This window comes from Atractosteus spatula, chromosome 3 (assembly GCF_055471065.1).
Source record: "Atractosteus spatula isolate fAtrSpa1 chromosome 3, fAtrSpa1.hap1, whole genome shotgun sequence".
Taxonomy (NCBI): domain Eukaryota; kingdom Metazoa; phylum Chordata; class Actinopteri; order Semionotiformes; family Lepisosteidae; genus Atractosteus; species Atractosteus spatula.
Window position 1 is genome coordinate 69,927,411 of NC_142708.1, and position 21,798 is coordinate 69,949,208.

A 21,798-nucleotide genomic window follows, 5' to 3' on the forward strand; every position below is an offset into this window, starting at 1 on the left:
TCCTCAGCTCCTCTGGCAGAGCACAAGCGCCCCCCCCCCCAGTGCAATCTCACCCCCTCTCTCTCCAGATCCCCTCTCCCCAACTTTCACTTCCTATAATTGAACCAGATGGCCACGCATTCCTTTTTTTCCAGTTTCAGCACAAACATGCTTTATTGTGTTTTTTTTTCCTCTTTTCTTGACCTTTCGCTGCTGGTTTCTCAATGTTCCTGTTGCTGGATGAATTTCACTACTCCATGCTGGCCTTGTTTTTCCTGTACGCTGGGGGCTGGGTGATGACAATTTTGTTGGGTTGATAAGTGCTCAGGATGTGTACTGGAACTCCAGAGTCCACATCCTGAAATCCTAAAATCCAGAGCCTGCGTCAGCCGTGACAGTCCGCCACTGTGAGTCACAATCGGCGATTTTGAATTGTACACACAAACCGTTCTTAGAACCAGGATAAAAATAAACTCTGGGCTATAAGTGGAGTTCCAGGCTCTTAGATTGGGTAATCTTTGTTTAGAAATTAGGTCTGATGTTGGTGCTGAGATTTCCAGGGAGACATCACAATAGAGAGTGTATCCACTCCCAAATGAAGTTATCCTTCCATACTGAACTGCTCTAGCAACCTCACAAGACAGGGGTTCTCCATTCATTTCAGAAATGCCTTCTTTATGTCTTGCGTGTAAAAAGTATTTACGCAGAATTAACCGAGACCTTTTCTTTTTTTAGTCCTTTATTTTTTTTATTACAAACAAAAACAAAATAAAAATCAGAGATTGCGCCTATTAACAGTGTGCTCGGTGCCCGCACTCTTTACAACCACACCACGAAACCACCGATCTCTCGGAAACCACGACGGCTACAGTGACAAACGCAACGCAAACAAAAGCCAACAAAAGGAGAAAAACGGGACGAAGAGTAAAAGTGCACGACTGTCCTCGCGTACAGTGGAGACCAGGCTGTACAAACAAGCGCCCCCCCCGCCCCCCCCGCCACACACACAAGTAAAATATCGCATGACCAGCTATTCAGCTGAACTAAAGGCTTTGTTTCCGTTGGAAGGCTCTAAATTTCAATGCCCAATAATAGGGCTTCCCTCTGACTTCCTGTCGGATGGAGCAGATCCTAAGAGCACCTTCTTAGTTCTGCGACTATTTCTGTGAGGCTGTCCAGCTATACTCCAGACCGGGACTGTCAAAGCTACAGTCTCAGGGGGCACCAGTATTGTTTTTTATCACAGCTGAGACTTAATGATAAAGGCAATAATTAGATGGTGAATTCGAAACCGGACCCTTCCAACACCTTATCCCCCGCTCTTTAGATGCTGGAGATACGCAGAGACCTGCAAGACCAGCTGGATTGGTGTCCCCCCAGACCTGGAGCTGGGCATCCCCGCCTGAGACCCCCCAAAACGATCCCGAGTCTGTCCTCCACGGGGTTCGAGCTGGGCAGACGCAGATGGTGGGGAATTGTATTTAGTGCAGACTGCTTTTCAGAAATTTGTATACTTGCACCATGTTCTCTGTTCAAGATGTTTTATTAAGGTAAAACTTTACTTAGAGGCTTTAAGAAGTTTATTTTGAGCCCATCAGTGCAGGACAGACTAAGAACAGTGCTCCTTATAGTGATCCCTGTAGCACTGCACTCATGACATTCAGCATCCACCACTTATCTGAGCTTGGTGTGTTCTACCCTTTAACCAGTTCTTGGAAATTACCTCATCTACTGCCTGCAATTTAGGAATCTTTTAAGGGGAACCTTTTCAAAATCCTGGGGAACACCGAAATGTACCATGCTGTATGCTGCATGTATCCATCACTACTGTTGCTTGTCCAAACAAAGTCCAATAGGTTATTCAAGCAAGATCTGCCTTTTCTAAATCTATGGTGAGTACCCTTAAGAATCCTACTGCCATATATTATCCATACATATGCTATATCATATACAGTATATACACTGTAGATTATATAATTAGAACTATATATCATTCTCATAACCTTATACTGTATGTCACAGAGGTCAACCTTGCTCATTTATAGAATTATATACAGTGCCTGCATCTTTTTAAACTTGGCATTGTGTTGCATGTGTCTGCTAGTTTAAATACAAGAGAAAGCAGGTCTGTCTGTGTAGATCTGTCATGCTGGAATTGTTTTTCTAGTGGATCAAAGCCTTATGAGTTCAGCTCAGTAGCTCACTATTCAGGTAAGTTACCTGTACATTTCTCGCCCCACCGCCCTAAGGAATAAATCTGCCCGTCTTGTTCATGAATTCAAGGGCAAACTGGACATGACCGAAAAAGTCAGGATCAGGAAAAATTACAGGATCTTTTTAATTTCATTTCAGATCTCAGAGGTTAATACGACAAGCCCTCCTCGTTTATCTTTCATTTCTGTAACCTGTGTAATCGACATGCCAAAATTGTAATGAAGAGATCGAGAGCAATGTAACCGATGTATGTTTTCTGTTTTTTGGTTGAAGCTTCTGTAATAATAACAACAACAGCAATAACATCAACAAGAACAACAACAACAACAATAATAATAATAATAATAATAAAAAAACAACAATGATCAAAGTTTAAATATGCAAAGAATATCACAGAATCCGTATCCCAGAAACAAAACACAATGGGTGGAAAAGCAGCTGGGGGGCCCGGGTTCGGGGACCTGCAGGAGTTCAATACTGAATTTTGTACCAGATTCTGCAGAACGGAACAAGAAGCTGCCCGACAGCCCCTGAGCAGCCCAGCGCCCAGAAATAAAGCGACACCCAAGAAGAGGCGGGGTTTATAAACTCGCACAGCGCGACCGGAAGAGGAAAAAGTGGGGCGAGGCGAGCGGCACCTCGACACAAGGAGGGTGATGGGAAACCGGGTCGGCTGGGGGTTCGAAAAGCAGGTGGCATTACAGATCTGCATCTGCGGCTGCAGGTGTCCGAGTAACACGTGCCCCGTTTCTGTACTGTTCAGATCCTGCCAAGTTTCGTAAACTGAAGAGTGCCAAGTCCAACACCGCAGCCTGTGGGACATTAACTCGTGTGCTGTGACTCCCTGGAGAAAGGTTGCTACTCATTTTCTGCTAAGCTCTCGTACAACCTCTGAGCATTTTCTTTCTCGGCCGGCCAGACTGCGCACACACGGACGACCAGAGGAACAGATCTCGTTCAGCGGGAGGCAGGCAAAATTAAGGCGACGTGCGGATCAACAATATGCAGCAATCAAATTTAAGTGCTGCAAAAAAAAAAAGAAGCACAAAAACAAACGAAAATCCAAATAAAAAAAAATAATTATTCAATTCATACAATATTACAGAATCAGTTCTTTTTTTCTTTAAATTCTGGTCTTGTACGATCTGGCCTCCCTACAGTTTCCCCCTAATTCAACAGGTGAGTGAATGCCTCACTCCTCTGTCAGATCTGCTGTGGAATGGGCCTACTGGGGCAGAATGGCTGCCACAGGTCACCACTCTGGTGGCTGGTGGTGAAAGTTTGTCCCCACCTAAGTGTGAAGTGTTTGGAGATCCATTAGGAAAGGAGGGATAAAAAATAGGGGGGGGGGTTGATTGCAATTATATTTTTAAGAAACGCAGTTTAACAGAATATCTTCTGAAATAATAATAATTCCTTACATTTATATAGTGCTTTTCTGGGGACTCCCCTACACCACCACCAGTGTGTACCCCCACCTTGATGATGCGACAGCAGCCAGAGTGTGCCAATACTCTCCCCACACACCAGCTCTCAGTGGGGAGGAGAACAGAGTGATGAAGCCAGTTCAGAGAGGGGGATTATTAGGAGGCCATGACTTGTAAAGGCCAGGGGGGAAATCTGGCCAGGACGCTGGGGTAACACTAGGGGTTCTTTTCGAGAAATGCCCTGGGAGTTTTCAAGGACCATGGAGTGTCAGGACCTTGGTTTTATGTCTCACCTGAAGGGCGGGTTTTTGAAGGAGATGCCCACTTACAAGGGTAGGGAAAGGACTGGGTCATCTGGAAGCGCAATCGGAGTGCGCGTCGCATGGCAGTGCCGGCCAGACTTTCGGGAGCAGCGCCCCCAACTGTTCTGTAGAGCTTGGCCATCAGCTCAGACCTGGCAGCTGTGTGTTTGAGCTCCCAGGGTAGTGGTTCCCACCCTTGGTCCTATGGGATTATTCCCATTTCTGGTTCTTGCTCCAGCTGGGTGCTTGAATCGTAGACTAATCAAACTCAGATTTGATTTTCAATAATCAAAAGTAGCTTTCAGCTCTTAAAGAGCAGAAAAGGATTCGGACTCAGTCTCAACCCTTTACCGATTTCTGGGTTTCAGAAATTGGGCATTGCTGCCTGAAATGTAGCCAACCCATCCCAGGGAGAAGGAAAAATGTGGGAGTGTGTGATACACCGCCTTTCCCACCTGTGTGTGTTTGTCACAGGCTGATTATATTCAGTGGTTTATAGACATAAATTTGGGATAATTTGGGAGGTTTAGGATTCCAAGTTGTTGAAAACAATGTCCTTGGAAGAGGGTAGTTTTGAAACCACCGTTTGAGTGCAGAAACCAACAATCAATAAGTCTAAGATTCAGTGAAGGTTCCACCATATAATCTCCTTAGATGCACCCCAGTACAGTCTGATCCCTTAAACATAAAGAGGAGACTGGGGGGGTGCAGACATAGAGATCCCTTCATTTTTTTTTTGTTACCCCTGTAACCGACTAGTTGCCCCATTGAGGATTTAACCATTTTTATGAACGATTCTTGGGGAGCAAAGGTGTTCTACCCAAGCATGAATGTGAATTTATGAATGTACCCCCAACATCATCCCACCCCCTTAGTTAATGCCCTGTGCCTGTGCCCCGATAAGCTTTACCATGGACTGAGCATGTCTGAAAGGACAAGTCAGGAGTGTAGGATCAGGTGACAGAGAGCTGGGGTCCAAGCACAGAGAACCGTGTGCTTGTGCTGGTGGGTGAGTCAGGACACCCTGCACAGACACCGCGCAGTGCGTCTGTGTGAGCTTCTAATTAAAGGGGAACTGCAGCGCTATTTTGTTATCTTTCGGGGTTTGAAAGAATCGGCATTAACGAGTCCGTTTCAAACCACAGTGAAAGTAAAATGTACACAGTAACATTTTAAGCCTCCAATATACATTACAAAATAGCCCAAATTTTTAGGTCTGTGTAATGCCATGTTCTGTGATTCAGAATGAGCCAACAGAACATCTGGCGACATTCTAAACAAGCAGGCTTGTGAATACATCTCTTTTAATCCAATAGAAATATTGCTCTCAACTTCGAGATGGTTTTGCCGACAAATAATACTTACTCGTTAACTCTCCATGCAGATCACGTTGGAACACTGCACCGGCGAAATTTATGCTGCACAACCGGTACTTATTCGCTCTCACATCCCATTACATTAGCCATGACAGGGACTAGTGAGTGGGAAGGGCTGCTTCATGTCGCAATCGCTGGGAACTCTCACTCTCGCCTGTGGCGAGACCAAGCATTTGCGACAAAATGGAGACCATGTAGGACTTTCACAAAGTTTCCAGATTTTGTGCTTTAATTCAGAATCTGTAAAGTTTTTTGCGAAACTGTCAATTACCGCTACCGCGATTTAATAACCAGTCTGAGAAACTGGGACTGCAGTTCCCCTTTAAGGTTTCCCAGTATTTCTTCCTATCAGATTTCACCCATTTTGCATTTCCTTTTGCCAGACCTTTTCACCTTTAGACCTGTCCTGTAATGACACACCAATGTTAGTAACAGGAGAAAAGAGGCTTGAAGACCATCACACAGCTCCCAACAGAATGAGGTGTGGGCCTGACTGATATTTTCATCGTCCCAGCAGTTGCACACGGATGCAGCTGAATCCCCAATGAAACCAAATAACAGCATTAATCCTCCCAGCTATCTGTTCCGTGTCCTGCCCCTGCTGTGATGGGCCGTGTCGAACAGCGCGAAACGGCATTATCTGATCAAATCTGGCGTGCAGCGAGAACATCCGACTACAGGGCAAAGGTGACTAGGCTTCTTTTACAATTAAACACACTGCAAGGAGGAGCACCATCGATGGCTCTGCCATTGCTGGATATAATAAACAAGACGGGGTCAGAAGGCCAGAAACAGGAAAGACGGAGGGCCAGCTTACAGCGCGTGCGAGTAACACAGCATGTGAAATGATTCAGACCCAGTGTGCGTGGTGTCTGTTTTGGAGGCGTGTGCAGGATGGGCCAGTGAGGGTGTGTGCGTCTGTCTGTGTGAGGGTGACAGTGCAGCTGGGCTCAGTCATCAATGCAGATCACCTCTCCGCTCCTCTGCTCTCTTCTCTCCAGGATGTCTCCTTCCCTCTCTTTCTTCACAGCAATGGGGGGGCCGTTAAGCACTGGGGAGGGGGTGGGGGAGGTAGAAAGAGGAAAGAAGATATGTTAACTTACATTACACTGCCAAAACAGTACTGCTTCCTTGCCAGAGAAAAAAAAATCCCCATCAGAGACACATCTTCCCCCTTGTCCTCTTGCCAGTCCCATGGAAACTCCCCTACAATTGGATGTACTGCCCCCATCCCAGCCTCCTGCCAACTCAGCAACGCCCACAATCTCCAACCAATCAAACCAGGTTCATCCCTTCCTAGCCACACCCAGGAAAACTACCAACCTATCAGATACAGCCCCCCAGTCCCACCCAGAGAAGCTTGTACATGAGAACATGTAGGTTATAGACAAGAGAAGAGGTTCTTTTTCATACTACTAATCAGATGGGCAATAACTTACCCATTCAGCCATTTTAAAGGATCCCAGGGAAAAAGCTTCAACAACCTGTCAAGAAGTGTGTTGCTGACCCTTATTGTAATTTTCTGTAAAAACCTGCTTTCTGGTTTCAGTCCTAAATACCAGACAAGACTCCCCTCTGTGCAGCTATCCAAACCCCCTCTAGTCACGTGTTTTACACATTGCGTCGGACCCGCACTCTCTCATTGTCTCCGTCCCTTGTCCAAGCCCGTAGGGGTAGCTTGTGAAGCCAGCCTCCCTGCCCTCCGCCTCTTGCGATTGGCCCAGTGTACTCCCAGATTGTGTCACCAAACCATGTTATCTTTTCAGACAGATCAGAAAAACGGCTGCGGACGCCACGCCCCAAGAACAGAATGTGGACAAACGCAGCCCTGTTGCTAGTCTTATCTGTTTCTCGCTCCTGATGAAAACTGGGCTGTGGGAGTTAAAAGGTTATTGATCACTGTACTAGAAAATCTTAACCGTTAACATCAAACCCTCCCTTGCTAGTATTAAGAGCCTGTGCCATTCATTTGCTTTACTGCCTTCTGGAACTGTTTTTTTTCCTGTAACAACTAAGAAACGTGAAAGTGTCCCACGCTCGGCCCAGACACACTCAACATGTCGCTCATGGCAGACTCGGCAGTATCCTTAAGTGACGTCTCTATCAGAAACTCGGCACCACAGCCTTTTTTCACACGGCAAACCTCATCCAGCTTCTTCTGCAAGGATCCCAGCTGGCTCAAGGCACAGACCACCCCTTGCAGCAAGAAGCACCTCCTGTTATTAAGACTGCCTTAGTTCAGAAAACGCTGCTCGAAGCAGCTGCCGGCCTGCAGGGAGCTGGGAGTAGGGGGAAGAAGGCTGAAAGGGAGCCAGGATGCTCTTGTACGCTGTTAACAAAATTCAGAAACCTAAGAAAATGGTGGGTGGAGAGTTGAGCTCTGCCAGCGAACAATATCTGCACATTCCTAACAGTATGGGGGGGGGGAAACATCCACAAAGTCCTGCTTATACTGGAGGCAATTTTCCAGCCTGGAGCATAAACCGGAAACGGCCATGTTTCGACAAGGGACAAGAGGTGAAGTGCTTGTGAATTGCAGGAAGGGGGTCTCAGCACTGTTTAGCGAAGCGCTGGCGACAGATCACTCAACTCCTGTCCCACTGGTTGAATACATTTGTTTTTTTGCCCTGTGTTTCTTTGTTATGGTTGGCTTGTTTTAGGAGACCAAGATCATTTTAATTAAAAACGGTTTCGTTTAAGAAGGCAGACTTCAGGGAAGATTTGCTGTTTCGGCCGTGAATAATCCTGTTTGGGGAGTTGAGCAACACAGCCACCCTCCCTCCCACGCACTCACGCTGAGCTCAGGATAGTGTGTCAGTGAGAGAGAGAGATTACAGACAGACAGTGGGAAAGGAGCAGAGTCACAGAGAGAGAGAGAAAGAAGAGGGAGAGAGCCACACAGGGAGAAAAGACCATGTTTTAATGCTGTTCAACCATGGCCTCCTCTCCCTCTTCCCGTCCTTGTGCAAAAAGAACCCTTAACAAACACAAAAAGACCCTTCAAAAGCAAGTTGTGACAGCCTTTTTTTTTAATTATGCTAGCTTATTACATGTACATTCAGTTAATATAAAATAACATACAAATTCCTCAAGTTTTGTTTTCATACAAACTGGCTGACCTGACCGGAGGGAGGCGGGGGACGGGGGTGTACGGATGTCACACACGCAGTCTCACCCTCACACACAAGCAATTGATACGGGAAGAGCAGCTCCTCAGTTCAGGGCCAAGAGTAACAAACTTCCAGCAGCCAAAGGGCAACCCTTTGTTTTTATTGCTTTGTCCAACAAGGTGCTGGTCTGGAAGGGGCTGGATGCAAGCTGATTGTTGGTACTGTGGCGGGGGACACTGCTGCCAGCTTGCAGAGCGGCTCGCCCTGTGGCTCTGTGCCACGTTACAGACCCGGTCAACGACAGAAAGACTTCTGCGACAGTGCACTTAAGTCTCAAGGCTGAGGTTTTGCCCGTAGGGACAGAAAGTGTGCACCCTGTTTATTACATACAAGGGACGGACAGACTCATTTTCCACACTGTGCTTCAGCGTCAGCCTGTATTACGATTTTTGTATTGGGCGTTAATCCGATACAAAATGCCTCTCTGAGCTCGACTCGCTGTCCTTCCTGTTCAGACTGCAGGAGCACACCTCCACAGTGAATTAGCTAATCATGCTCCCTGGAGGGAGATCGGCATACCACATTTAATTAAGGAAAAAGAAGAAGAACACTGCCAAGTATGAAAATAAAGGAACATACAAACGGTTCATTACAAACATGGGCTCTTTACCGACCTCAGTCTGAGAGGAGAAAGACTCAGGAGTTTCTGTCTTGGTGAACTGCTTTAATTGACAGTACATTTGGTCCAAAAATAAAAAAAGGCCACGTTTGGGGTGGGGGGGAAGTTCACAAGCTCATAATGAATTACAAAACATCATCACAGGAATGAGAAATAAATGCGTTTCTTCCAACGTCCAGTGCTGATTGCATGGTTCTGAGTTTTGGTCAAAAGTTAAAGGTAAGGATGTCAAGTTTAAGATGATCAATTCAAAGGATCAGCATAAGATACTGTAGCATGATGCCTATGGCAATTCCAGGAGCCCATTATGAAACATGAACTCAAACTTCAGGAAGTAAACAGTGGAATATGGGTGGTGCTTTGCTGAGGCTTTTACACACCCCTAGTTTGAATTTAGAGGTGTGTGTGCCTCTAAATCAGAAATACAAACTCATTTTCCAACCTGTGCTTCACTGTCAACCTCTATTACAATTTTATATCAGGCATTAATCCAGTAAAAAGTGCCTCTCTGGGTTCTTTGAGCAAGAAATCAAAACCAGACTTATGAGGTAATTGTGGCCATTTCAAAACCAAGGATAAATCAATTGGACAATATCTGGGATAGGAACTCTTACTGGGTGCCAATTCCTCACAATATTTCCAAGGCTTTCCCCTCTGTCATTTACTTTTACTCAACATTTGCCGGGAAACGTGTTAAGCTGTGCTTGCTAAAAGAATACCTGTAAATATCCGTGTATTTGAAGAGTGGAGCAGGAATGACATTTCAAGCCTGATTAAACTTGGCGGAGGGGATTTAGGTAGGAGGTTAAAATTTACCCCTCTGTCACAACAGCTCCGTGAGCAGTGTGCACAGACCAGACACTGGTTTAATGGTTTACCTTCCAAAAGGCAGCACCCGCAGCAGAATGGATTAGGGATTAAAGTGAGCAACAACAAGCAAGAGTTAAGACTCTAAACTGATTATTGAAGGGCTGTGTTCAAGTCCTGACAGTGGACTTGAACACAGCTGTTTGTACTCTTAATCAATGTTCTCTCCCTCTATTGCTCCAGTCTATCCAGCTCTGCCTACGCGGTAATCTGAAATGCTGGAGGTAACCCTGCAATGGACTAGCGTCCAACAACAGCCATACACTCTCAGTCCACTTAACACAAATGAAACCAGGACAGGCTCTGGCCTGATAAGCCTCTAAGCTAAAGGCTGGGTTTTGTTGCCACAAATGTCTAATAGTGCAAATACCAGTCTTCTGCCCCATTGCCTGGTTCAAGCCCTGAGTGGGGCTGACTGGTATGATAGTGTCAGCTCTCTATTATGCTTAGAGCTGCGTATCACATGCGCACATTAGCGGCTCACTCCCCTGTGGGGAGTGAGGGGTGGGCGTGTAATTAGGACTGGAGGGCTGGTGTTCTCTATCAGCTCGGGATCTGTGACTGCAGTTTGCTGTCAGGTTGAGCGGCAGACAAAAATTAGAAAGGAAACGGGATCAGACCTACAAGGTATTTAAACTGATTTTCTCTTGCACAAACCAGCCACCCTATGGAGCAGGAAAGCGACTCATGGTCATCCAGAGTGGATGGACCCCACTGCTGTGGGATGGAAGTCTCATCCGATTCTCCTGGAAGTACAACACAAACCCAGGGGAAAAAAAATGCACAGCTGTCATGAAGCACCACAAATACTCATGTGAATGTCCAGCTGAGCGAAAGTAAATCACAGTGAAAAAGGCTGCCTCCCAATCTGTGATGTAACTGGACATCCTGTTTTCTCTACACGTCTGCAGGGGCGACCAGCTTCCCACTTTTACTGCCACATCAAAACAGCCGCTTCTAAAACACTCTGTCACGTAGACTAAACAAACCAGTCAAAGGCTCAGGCAGCCAGGTTTGAGAGCTCTGCCTGCTTTCTCCCACAGGCAGGGCCCGCCGGTCTGGAGCTCTGCTCTTAACGTAAACACGTCTGCAGCGGTGACGGATTCTGAGCGCACCCTGCAGGTGCATCTCTTCCTTTTCGTGGGAGCTTTTTGCGAAAGGCGGGTCCGCCCGATACACAGGCGAGATGATAATTCTCGTGACAGGAAAAAAAAAAAACCCACAGAAGCAACGAGATGCAACACCGGCGCAACTCTGTTCCTCAGAACACAGGCCGACAGGCTGGCAGGACGCGTTCGAAACGCTGGCAGCCCTCGTTAAAGCACGCCCCAGCCCCGGCCCCCCCCCCAGTCACGCCTCAGCACTGCACACGCGCAACACCTCTCGCACTCTTTCCAGGCCAGCTGGGAAAGCAGCTTTGGGTCCCATTCGACGGAAGAAGTGTTTTTGAAGAGCGATGGGTGTTTCAGAGCTCCGCACCCCTGCTTTGGGGCGAGGGTCCTTCTCTTTCACCGGTCGACAAAGATCTGCGTCACGCCACAACAAGCGCTGCCTGAAGTACAGTGAAAATGCCCCGCCACCAGCAAGCGGGAAAAAGCTCCCCTCTGTGTGACACGCCAAGCCCAGTCTACTAAACGCTGTGGGTGTTTGGGTGTCCTCCATTTTGTGCCTGGTGGGTCACCGCAGTTCAACAGATCTACACGCTTGCATTCCACATTTCCATCACGAGCAGGACTGTACACATCTTACTTCTGTTCCACCTGCCTAATCCGAGCCCTCTGTGCCGAGGCTTTGTAACAGCTCGGCACAGTTTCCCTGCCACAGACAGCAATCTGTTCTAGCGTTTGACGTTTCAACGTTTTCTTTGCTTTCTCCTCGTCTCAAACAGGGGAATCAAAGCACCTTCCTAGAACTTGCCTCTTCCTCCAAACAGGACTACAGTCTGCAGTTTCCTTGCCCTGCTCCCAGAAGCTGAATCCGGTTCCCACAGCTGTGTGTGTGTGTGAGTGTGAGAGGACAGGAGTCTTTTTGCTGTCCTTTCAGCTTCCTCTAAAGAATGAAAGCTTTTGCAGAAAAGGGAAATGCGGGCATTCTTAGAAATCGGCTCTGGAGTTCAGCTTTTCTCCTTCTGTCTTCATCTGTTGCCAGGGGCTTCCTTTCAGTCCCCAGCATGGAGGCAGGACAACAGCTTTGAGGGTGTCTCTACTTGATCCACCGGAAGACATCAAGTCCCATCCTGACAGAAGGGCAGACCGGCATGAGATGTTTCCAGATCTGTCGTCTCCCGCGAGTTTCAAGGTGCCGTGCAGGAGGGATGACGAGGGGGGGAGACGGGGAGGTGGGCAAGTCTGGGGTACGTGCGGCAGCCCACAGCGGCGAGCGGTTGGATCCCAGCGTTTCGGAGCGCGAGTCTTCGCCACGTTTCTCCAGGGGCAGCGGCGATCTGTGCCCGCCTCCTCCCCCGGAGGACTGAACAGAGGCAGAGACGGGAGTGGGAGGTGGAGGCGTGACGAGGCAAAACCGTTTCAAAGCCTCGGTCTTCGCGGCTTCCTCCGGCCTCGGGGACAGCAAGCGCCAGTTTTTCCGCTCTTGGCGTTGGGACGTGTGGAGGGGGGGTGCCGTGCCAGGAGAGCGAAGGGGGAGGGTGTGTGTGTGTGTGTGTGTGGGGTGAGTCTGGTGCTGAATTGGGCACTCCCGGATCGCTCCGGACCGGGCTTGTGCTGGAGGGGTGTGTGAAGGGGTGGTGATGGGGGAGGTGGAGGGGTGGGAGGGGAATGGGAGTGGGGAGGTGTTTGGGTTTTGTGCTGCCTCACGGTTTTTTCGGCCGCCCGTTGCGGGGCAAGTTCTCCACGGTGTTGCTGAGCCGGTACTTGACGATGATGCTGTGCACGGTGGACTTGGGCATCCGCAGCTCCTGGCCGATGGCCCCCTCCGACTTGCCATCCTTCCAGAGGTCCACCACGCGCTGGCGCTGTAGAATATCGTACTCCTTGGTCTTCAAGCAGGCGGTGGCTTCTGTAGGGCAGATAAGTCACACTGTATACTGGCAAGGTCACAGCAGCAATGCAAACGCATTCTTTAAATATTTCATTTTTCTTTTGGTCCTGCTTTTGCTCACAATCCCAAATCCTGGGTTCTGAAATTTCTTTCGCCGGGCAGCATGGAGGAGGTGCACGATTTCCTCTTTTTTCTTTCCCACATTGTCTTTTTGGCGCTCGCTGGTTGTGTTTCTATATTCCCCCTCTCCCCCTCTCCTGTGTTCTCCTGTCGTCTAGACTTGTTTTTTTCCTCTCCTTTTTTTTTGAAATCCACTTTGGTTCAGGGCTAAGTGTTCTGGTACCAAATGTGAAAACATCAAAGAAATTAAAACACAAACGGGCGCACACGCACAGACGAATACATACTGACACTCACCTACAGCCACGCAGTTTAACACAGAGGCCTTTTTAAACCACTGCTATGATTGTTTCTAAGACATGCTTCCCAGTTTCCACTACCATTAACCAGACTGGGTCAGGCATAAATGATCCATCGCATTACTGTAAAAAACGCAACTCCACGGATACATTTTCCCAGATCCCCATCAACACAGGGGAGGACAAATTCCTATCGTCACCACGGTCTCCGCTCAGGAATTACAAAGGGGCATTGGCTCTTATTTGACACACAGAGTTAGAAAAAGAAAACAGGACTACTGGGAGACCATGTGGCCCTTTTGAACACTCCCGAAAGGCTGAGGCTCTTCCAACCCACCCGAGTCCGCAGGAAGTGGCAATACTCATCCTTGCTGGGGCTACAGACAGCTGGCCAGTGTCAAGGAGCAAGGGCTGCCCCCCTCACCACTTCCTCATGTGGCCTCGACTTTAAACTGGGGATTCGGGGTGATCCCGTCAGCTACCGTACAGTCAACAGTCCGGATCGCTGAGAGAGAGAGTTTAATGTTCTTTTTTTAACTTGAAAAAGTTATACACACACACACAGAGGCAAAAATAAACAAAAGAAGGAAAAAAAAGAGTGTTAAGGAGAAAAGGTTTTCACGCACACAGCAGCTGCCAATGGACTTTAGAGTGCTGGTCCCATTTTGAGTTCCTTGGCTGCACCCTTCCCTGCCCTCTGCAGCCGTGTGTGCAGCACAGACGGCACGCAAGGCAGGCAAACAGAACGCACACGACAGGAATATGACATCAGCGTGAGAGACAACGGGAAAACAGAAACGGGAAACGCTGAAGTGACAGAGCTTCACCAAGCACGCGCATCTGGAGCTTTTCAGAACCAACGCTGGAACTATGGTGCCTGACCGACCGGGGCCGTTCACAGAAAAGAGGGAGAAATCTCTCATCTGCAAGGCCTTCCTGAGGCAGAGCTGGGGGCTGGAGGCTCATGAGACCGCCATGGGGCTCCTAGGGTAAATGGTCCAAATAATCCAATAATCGCCAAAAATGAATAATTAACTTAAAAACGAGCACTTCAGCAGTCACAAATGCCTTGTCGTGTTTCAGCTCTTTATTTGCAGATGCAACCTTTTAATTGTTCAATGTAAGCTGTTGGCAGAGTTTAATGGCGAGAGCCACTGTTATAAGAACATTCCTATTCTAAGGAGGTCCAAGCAGGATTTGACAGGGAAAAAAAGAACATTTTCATACACGTGTCGGTTTTCGCACGGGACACACACAGAAGACATCTGAAAAGGCCGCTCACAAATCGTTTCGTGCAACTTTCCAAGAGCACAGGGAAGAGAGTAAACTCCACTCCAGATTTAACCAGCTGGCAGGCAGCTGAATAGAGCCTCCACACTGTACCATGTGATCCTGGAGAGAAATGCTGTTAACATGTCTTGACAGGCACACTGACATGTGTGACAGCTCTGCAAACTCAAATATGGAGGGAAAAGTGTCGTGGTATCATAACACAGCACAATGCAGCTCCCCTGCTGTTGCAAGACCTGCCAGCACTGAAAATACATCATTCGCGAACCCCTGAGAGCCTGTATTTAGTATGTGTAACAGTCAGTTAGATTGGATGGCGTGCATGATACTCTGACTCGACCAGTATCCAAGTCAAGCCCAGAATGAATAAAACACAAACCCCAGATACAGCAACAACAAAAACATAGACAAATGACAGTTTAACAACTTCTACAATTTGCAATTTGACCGCACGTATAGGCCAAGTTGAATAACTCCCGCCCTGTGTGCAGTGAGAAACACCAGTACAGGTACAGTACGCACAAATCAGGAACAATAAAAGGAGACAGTATCGCTTCCCCATTCTAATCCTGAAGCCCCATCTCCAAGTCACGCTTTCCACTTTTTCTAAATTCGGAAAAATTGAACATTTATGCCGCTTCCTTCAAATCACAGGCTGTCAGCTTCTTTTTCACACCGTGAGCAGAGGAAGAGACGAGAGGCAAGCCTAACGCAGCTCTCACTGACAACCCTGCGAGCCTTTGCAGTGTTTTGTCGCCATGTTTAAAGAAAGATATTGCAGCTCACGAATCAGCCCTTCCATCTGGGGCTTAAAGCAATGTCCTGCCCTGACATGCTGAAAGACCTGCAACATGTTAGTGCTGGACAGAAAACTACAAGAGGGATCTGATCCAAGCATTCACAGATCTCAAACACAATGTCAAAGTCATCCAGTGGACATGTTTGGGATAGTTAACACAGACCAGACTGCACCAGTGGAAACTCCATGGAAGCAGCAAAACCAGGAGGCATGTCTTTATGCCTTTATGCAAAGGGTGGTGGGAGTCATGTTACTGAAGCAAATACACTGGTTTCTTCAAGAATCAGCTGGTTGGGATCCTTGGATAAAGTAGCTAATAGATACTAAAAGGACTAGACAGGGCGAGAGACCTCCTCCGATTTTTGTGAGCTTTCTTATGGTTTTTAACCTCACAGTTGTCCCAGTCAGCCAGAGCAAGTGCTGCTTGGTAACCCTAGGACATGCTGGCTGATTCAAGCAAATCCTGCTAGATATATAGGGAGCTAGGTCAGTCGGCACTGCTGCCTGGGGAATGCAGTCAGGTAATGAGAATGACTGCAGCCATCTGGATTTCGAAGTCTTAGCTCGCCAGTGCACCACAGGAGTCTTGCATGTCTCTGTTTATTTTTTGCTTGGAAGCACCAACTATTTTCTACCTATCAATATGGAAAAGCTGACAGTTTACCAACTTGGAGCAAAGCTGCAACCCCTGCCCTGCACGGGGAGATTAAGAAAGAGAGCAGCAGTCAGTGCCATCCATTGTTTGACAGGCTGCAAGCCCCACAGTGTCTTAAGCAAGAGTAGCTGCTCATCGCACACTGACATCACTTCAAGCTTGCATGAGTCCTCTAGACTTGTGTAAAGAGCTGCTGTTGCACTGAAAGCTGAGAAGATACTGGCCAGATAAAGCACGATCGACCCTGGCAGTGCTCTGAAAATCACCCGCGGTTTCCTGATCACAGTCAGCAGCTGACACTGCCTGGAACATAACCGACTTAAATGCAATGAAGAGTGCAGGGTCAGATTTTAGATGCATCTCTGCCACTGACCTGAAATGAAGGACCCAGGAGGCATCTGGCTGTAGTTCGCACCCCCCATTGGCACAGCTCCTGATGGAGCAGGGGTGAAGGGGGCCCCAAAATTTGGTGGAGTGGCATAGGGTCCTGGGGGGATGGGCTGTAGAGAGAGATGAGGGGCAGTGTCACTCAGGACTGGTCTCAGCATCACAGACTGCATGGTACAGAGGTAAGGGCATGGGGCCATCACATATCAAAAAGCACCCAGTTACTAACAAAGAAACACCCCTCTGAACTCATCAGTAATCTTGCAATGAAGTGTGCAACAGGTCCTCTCTGTGCAGGAGATACAAAAGTGGAAGCAGGTCTCAATCAACCTCACTGCAAATCCAGATAGATATATACAGATCCAACAGGCATATGTATGGCAAAATACACTGAGGCCACTACATGAACCGTTAAGAGAGGACCATAGCTCAGTTACTCGTTAATTTCACTGGAGCACGCGGAGGTGAATGAAATCTGTGAAAGGCAATATAGAGATGTATGTTAGTCCCTCTATAGACAAGTGTTATTATGTGAAGATCAATGAGCGTGGATGTTTACCGGAGCAACGTGCGTCTCGTTTCCCTTGCTAGCCAGTCGGCTCAGGATGCTCCTCTCGGACATCTGCAGGCGGGCAGCTATAGGGGGAATCCGGGACAGCGTGGCCGGCAGCCGAGTCACATCCGCTTTCATGTCACTGAGCAGCTCCTCCAGCTGGTTCAACACTGCAGCAGCAATACACGTTGATAAGCACACTGTTGTGATCCCCACACTCAGCATCACCAACACACATGGATCTGAGCTTCACACACAGCAGTGCCAACGCTCACGGATCTGTGTCCCACACTCAGCATCACCAACACACATGGATCTGAGCTCCACACACAGCAGTGCCAACACTCACGGATCTGTGTCCCACACTCAGCATCACCAACACACATGGATCTGAGCTTCACACACAGCAGTGCCAACACTCACGGATCTGTGCCCCACACTCAGCATCACCAACACACATGGATCTGAGCTCCACACACAGCAGTGCCAACACACACGGATCTGAGCTCCACACACAGCAGTGCCGACACTCACGGATCTGAGCTCCACACACAGCAGTGCCGACACTCACGGATCTGAGCTCCACACACAGCAGTGCCAACACTCACGGATCTATGTCCCACACTCAGCATCACCAACACACACGGATCTGAGCTCCACACACAGCAGTACCAACACACACGGATCTGAGCTCCACCCACAGCAGTGCCAACACACACGGATCTGAGTCCCACCAGCAGCAGCAGCAACACACACTGTCGGATCCTTACATTACAAACTGCAGACACGTGTGTGCTTCAGGATCACCCATGTTTACTTCGTAAGTTACTTCTCTCTACTGTATTTTACTCTACTTGACATTGAATTCCACACGGGATGAAAACAGACCCAAAGAAAAAGCATTCATTTACCTCATGGGAATGTTTACCCATCACCTGTTTGTCGGGAATTACTATCCCTGAGAGAACTTTTCAGTTTTTTAATATTTGGTCTTCTCCGGAATGGTAATACCTGTCCACGTGAACTTTGAGGTTTTGCGGGAAGGTTGGAGTGGGCGTGCTTCATCAGTGCCAAGGTGTTTCAGATGGGGAAAAGTTAGAGAAGACAAGAGGCCGTTTGGCCCACTGTGCTCCTTGGTTTCTAGCGGATTTCAACCAGCTGTTTTTTCAAAGGCCTGGGTACTGGCTTTGGCAGGGCCTGCTGGTGAACTTGTGTTTTTGCAGTGCCAGGGCGCTCTGGGTAGAACGATGGGGTAGGCAGTGAAGGCTGCGATGCTGCTCACCCTTGTGCAACACGGCATTGGCAGGCTTGTTGCCCGCCAGCGATTCTTTGGACAGGTGCTGGTGGGACTCTGCCAGGCACTCCACCTCGGCGAAGCGGGCGTTCAGCGCCATGGCTGGATGGCTGGGGTCCTGCGTCATGTTGAGGTAGGCTGCCCGCCGTAGCTGCTCCTCGATCACCAGAGCCTGCTCCAGCAACTGAGCGGCGCCCAGGGAGAGAAGAACGAGAGACAGATTCATACCGACACATCCGTTCCAACAGTGGAGCAGCAGACCACGGTAGAGATAAAGAGAGAAGGGGTTCATGTGCTGAGGCTGGAAGGGAACTGGGGACACAAGTGCTAGAAAAAACCCTTTCAGAGTGGGAGAGAGCGCGTGGGGGGGGGGGGTTAATACTGACCGTGACCTGCTGAAAAATAACCCTGCAGAGGTAGCAGGAGGTGAGGGCGCCTGCCACTAGGAGTGAAAGTGAGGACAGAGAAGCAGAGCAGAGAGGACGTGTCAGACAGGATGTGGAACACGCGAGACGAGCAATAACAGGAAGACCAGGCCACATTTATCAAAACAAAATGTTAAACAAAAAAACACACAAGCATCTACTTCTTCCCTTGCACACTGATCCAAAATCAGTTCCCAAAGCTCTTCTCCACTTCAGTTCGCAACTCCAAACTGCACTTAATTTTTCTACTATTTTAAAGCCATACTTAGCAAAGAACCTTGGTTCCAAAGCACCTGTATTTCAAAGATTTATGACAATACTCTAAGCCAGATTAATCTTTCTAGCAGATGGGTGGGGTTGTGGAGTGTGCTAGGCCCAGCCATGAAAGTACAGGCACTGTTTTACCAGATGGTTCACAATTCAAGCACTGGTCTTTGACTCCCTGATTATTACTCATTTCTCTTACACTGCCTGCTGTATAAGAGTCAAACTGTTTCCCTGCCCTCCAACAACTTTCTTAAGACACAGATAGGATAGAGAGTGGGACTGGATGCAGAACGCAAGTGCAGAAGAGGACACACAAATGGGCAAAAAATAAAACCCAACACATCAGGAACGGATTTAGTCACCAAGGGGCTGAGAGATGTCCATTTTGCATTTTGCAGGGGTTGACTTGGGGGGGGGTTACTAGTCAGTCTACTCACCTTGAATCTCCTGGCCAGGAACTTGTTCTTCATCTCAAGAAAGTTGCCCTTGTTGGCCTCTGTCTTGAAGGGCTCGTTGATGATGGCAAACTGCGAATCATTCTGGATGTCTTGCCAGCGAGCGTAGCCATGCCTCCACACAGTCAAAGAAACACAGCTTTCAAACCAGTCTTAGATATGCTACGGGGTATAGAGCTCCAAAGGGAACTACAGGGTCCTCATTATATCATGCGACTGACCACAGCAAGCAAAGGAACTGCCCCACCTGGTGGTCATATCCTCTCTGACTGAATACGAGTAAATGGTGGTCACAAGCTCACAAACTATGAACTGACCCCGTATCTTGCCAGCAAACACAATGAAATAACTGACAGTCATGCATGCAAGAACAGTTAACAGAATGCAATTAATTATAACCGGTTTGAACACTGCCAAGAGCTTCAGACAGTCTGATGCCTCAGGTGATGTGTTGACAATTGGCACATGAGCACAGGATCAGTGGAACTGATGCCAGCACCTCTGTGATAAAACGGGAGAATACAAATTATAACAAAGCCTTCCAACCTTAACTCAAACTAACCACACACGTCTCCCACTGGTGCCCACACTGGCATCACTGCCTCTGTGAGACCCCAGTTCACCTCCCCACCCCAGCATCCCCCCGGCTTCCACGGCGACGGCGCCAAGGATACAGCACGATGCCCGCCAGCAGCCAGTAGTCGTGACGCCGGTGCCAGATCTCGTTCATCTTCCCCGAGGAGATGGCCGCCCGCTCCTCGTTCTGCCACAGCGTGTGCAGCTCTGCGGGGGCGTGGGGAGAGACACGCGTGCGGTGAGGACGGGGAGCCACGCGCCCGTGCGGAAGTAAACAAGTGCGCGTGGGTGCGGAGAGAAGGGATAACAAGACTCCAGATATTTTCAGAGCACAAACACATTATCCAGGGAAAACTCTGTTGTGTACATTTTTGACCCCCACATTACAGAGCAGGATGAAGCAGCCCTACATAAAGTCCAGAGAAGACCAACAGGATCCATCCTCCAGTGTAAAGAGATGAGCAATGAGGAAAGACTGAAGGACCTAATCTTGCTAAAAGGCATTTCTAAATTTCAATAATGTATCTTTTATGGACAGGGTAAAAGATCTGAATTTTGTTAAGTCTTGAAAACCGAAGGCCATGAGAACAAAATTTTATACAACTATTATAATTCTTGAAAAGTTTTGGACAAAGTCTATCCAAAGGAAAGAAAATAAGACAAATGGCCTCCTCATTTGCAACCAATCCTTCTTAATTCTTATTTTACATCACCTGTGAATCCGCCATCAGCGATGTTGAACATGAACCGCGGGCGCTCAGTCCTCCCGTTGCCCTTGACCTCCTCTTTCGACCCCCTCAACTCTTTCCCAGGATCCTTTTCAGATTTCACTTCCTCTGCAAAAAGAAGAACGGGGGGGGGGTCAGAGGTCAGCTGGAGGCAGCATGGACCCAGGCTTCTGTGATGCCATAGGATGTGCAAGACAGTTCTAATATTACAACATCAAAACCCAAATACATATGAGCATTTAGTTTGTATTATGTTATTCTTGTACTGTAGGAACACATAAAGATTTATTCCATGCTGAAAGGTAAATAGACAACGTTTTGGTTGTAGGACCTTCTCCAGGTGCTAGGGAGAGATGGAAACTGGCCAAATCTTGTCGCGTAGATGCACACAACAGCCTCCTCCATCATTCCCTGGAGAAATCCAGTCACTGAGAAATTCTGTGGAAACCTCTTCTCCCAAGAAATAATTTATGTATTACCAATATTCTATGTAACTACTGTCGTTATAATTTTAATTATTCGCCAAGTTAAAGTATTTTATTTTTAAGTGAAGCATGTATAAGTTCACTAGTAATTCTGCAGAATGATTTCTTATCTGCTCAGTCATTCAGACTGTGTTACATCCGTCCTAGCCTTCACACAATTACCCTTTACTGGTCTGATCCTTCAGCTGAAAAGAAGGAAGCACTGTTGTCTGAACCTGTAGTACCTTGAATGAAGTATGTTGGTTGAAGCTTTTAAACTTTCAATGGCCTCCAAAAGAACAAAACTAAATATAAGTAAATCGAGATAATAATGACATCTTTTAAACTGGACTGAAAACCATCAAGTCTCTCAGAAGCTCAGACTGAAATCGGACACCTTTTCCTTTTTTCCCCCGATACAGTTTGGTTTACTGAAATCAAACCTGTTGATCTTGCAAGGCCTTACAGCTGTTTTCTTTATGTAGAGCAAAAGTAGTCCACATGTATGGGAGTCATCACACGCGTGCATTAATGG

The 21,798-nt window shown here is 47.8% G+C and overlaps 1 protein-coding gene across 5 annotated transcripts in view; it reads right to left on the reverse strand.

The window, feature by feature from the left end:
• Nucleotides 1–700: 700 nt before the first annotated feature.
• The window catches only part of chd3 (chromodomain helicase DNA binding protein 3), a 49,475-nt gene continuing 28,377 nt past the window's right edge, over nucleotides 701–21,798 (reverse strand). For 3 of the 5 annotated variants that reach the window (XM_088910445.1, XM_088910444.1, XM_088910449.1), the window contains exons 34-40: nucleotides 20,785–20,907; nucleotides 20,170–20,278; nucleotides 19,478–19,610; nucleotides 18,337–18,532; nucleotides 17,061–17,224; nucleotides 16,488–16,614; nucleotides 8,310–12,969 (exon numbers count right to left, since the gene is read on the reverse strand). In XM_088910445.1, coding sequence (XP_088766571.1) covers nucleotides 12,764–12,969; nucleotides 16,488–16,614; nucleotides 17,061–17,224; nucleotides 18,337–18,532; nucleotides 19,478–19,610; nucleotides 20,170–20,278; nucleotides 20,785–20,907 — 1,058 coding nt within the window. In that variant the 3' untranslated portion in view covers nucleotides 8,310–12,763. Of the gene's footprint in view, nucleotides 6,350–8,309; nucleotides 13,876–16,487; nucleotides 16,615–17,060; nucleotides 17,225–18,336; nucleotides 18,533–19,477; nucleotides 19,611–20,169; nucleotides 20,279–20,784; nucleotides 20,908–21,798 lie in introns of those variants that run through there. The other 2 variants (XM_088910446.1, XM_088910447.1) reach the window with 2 other exon arrangements.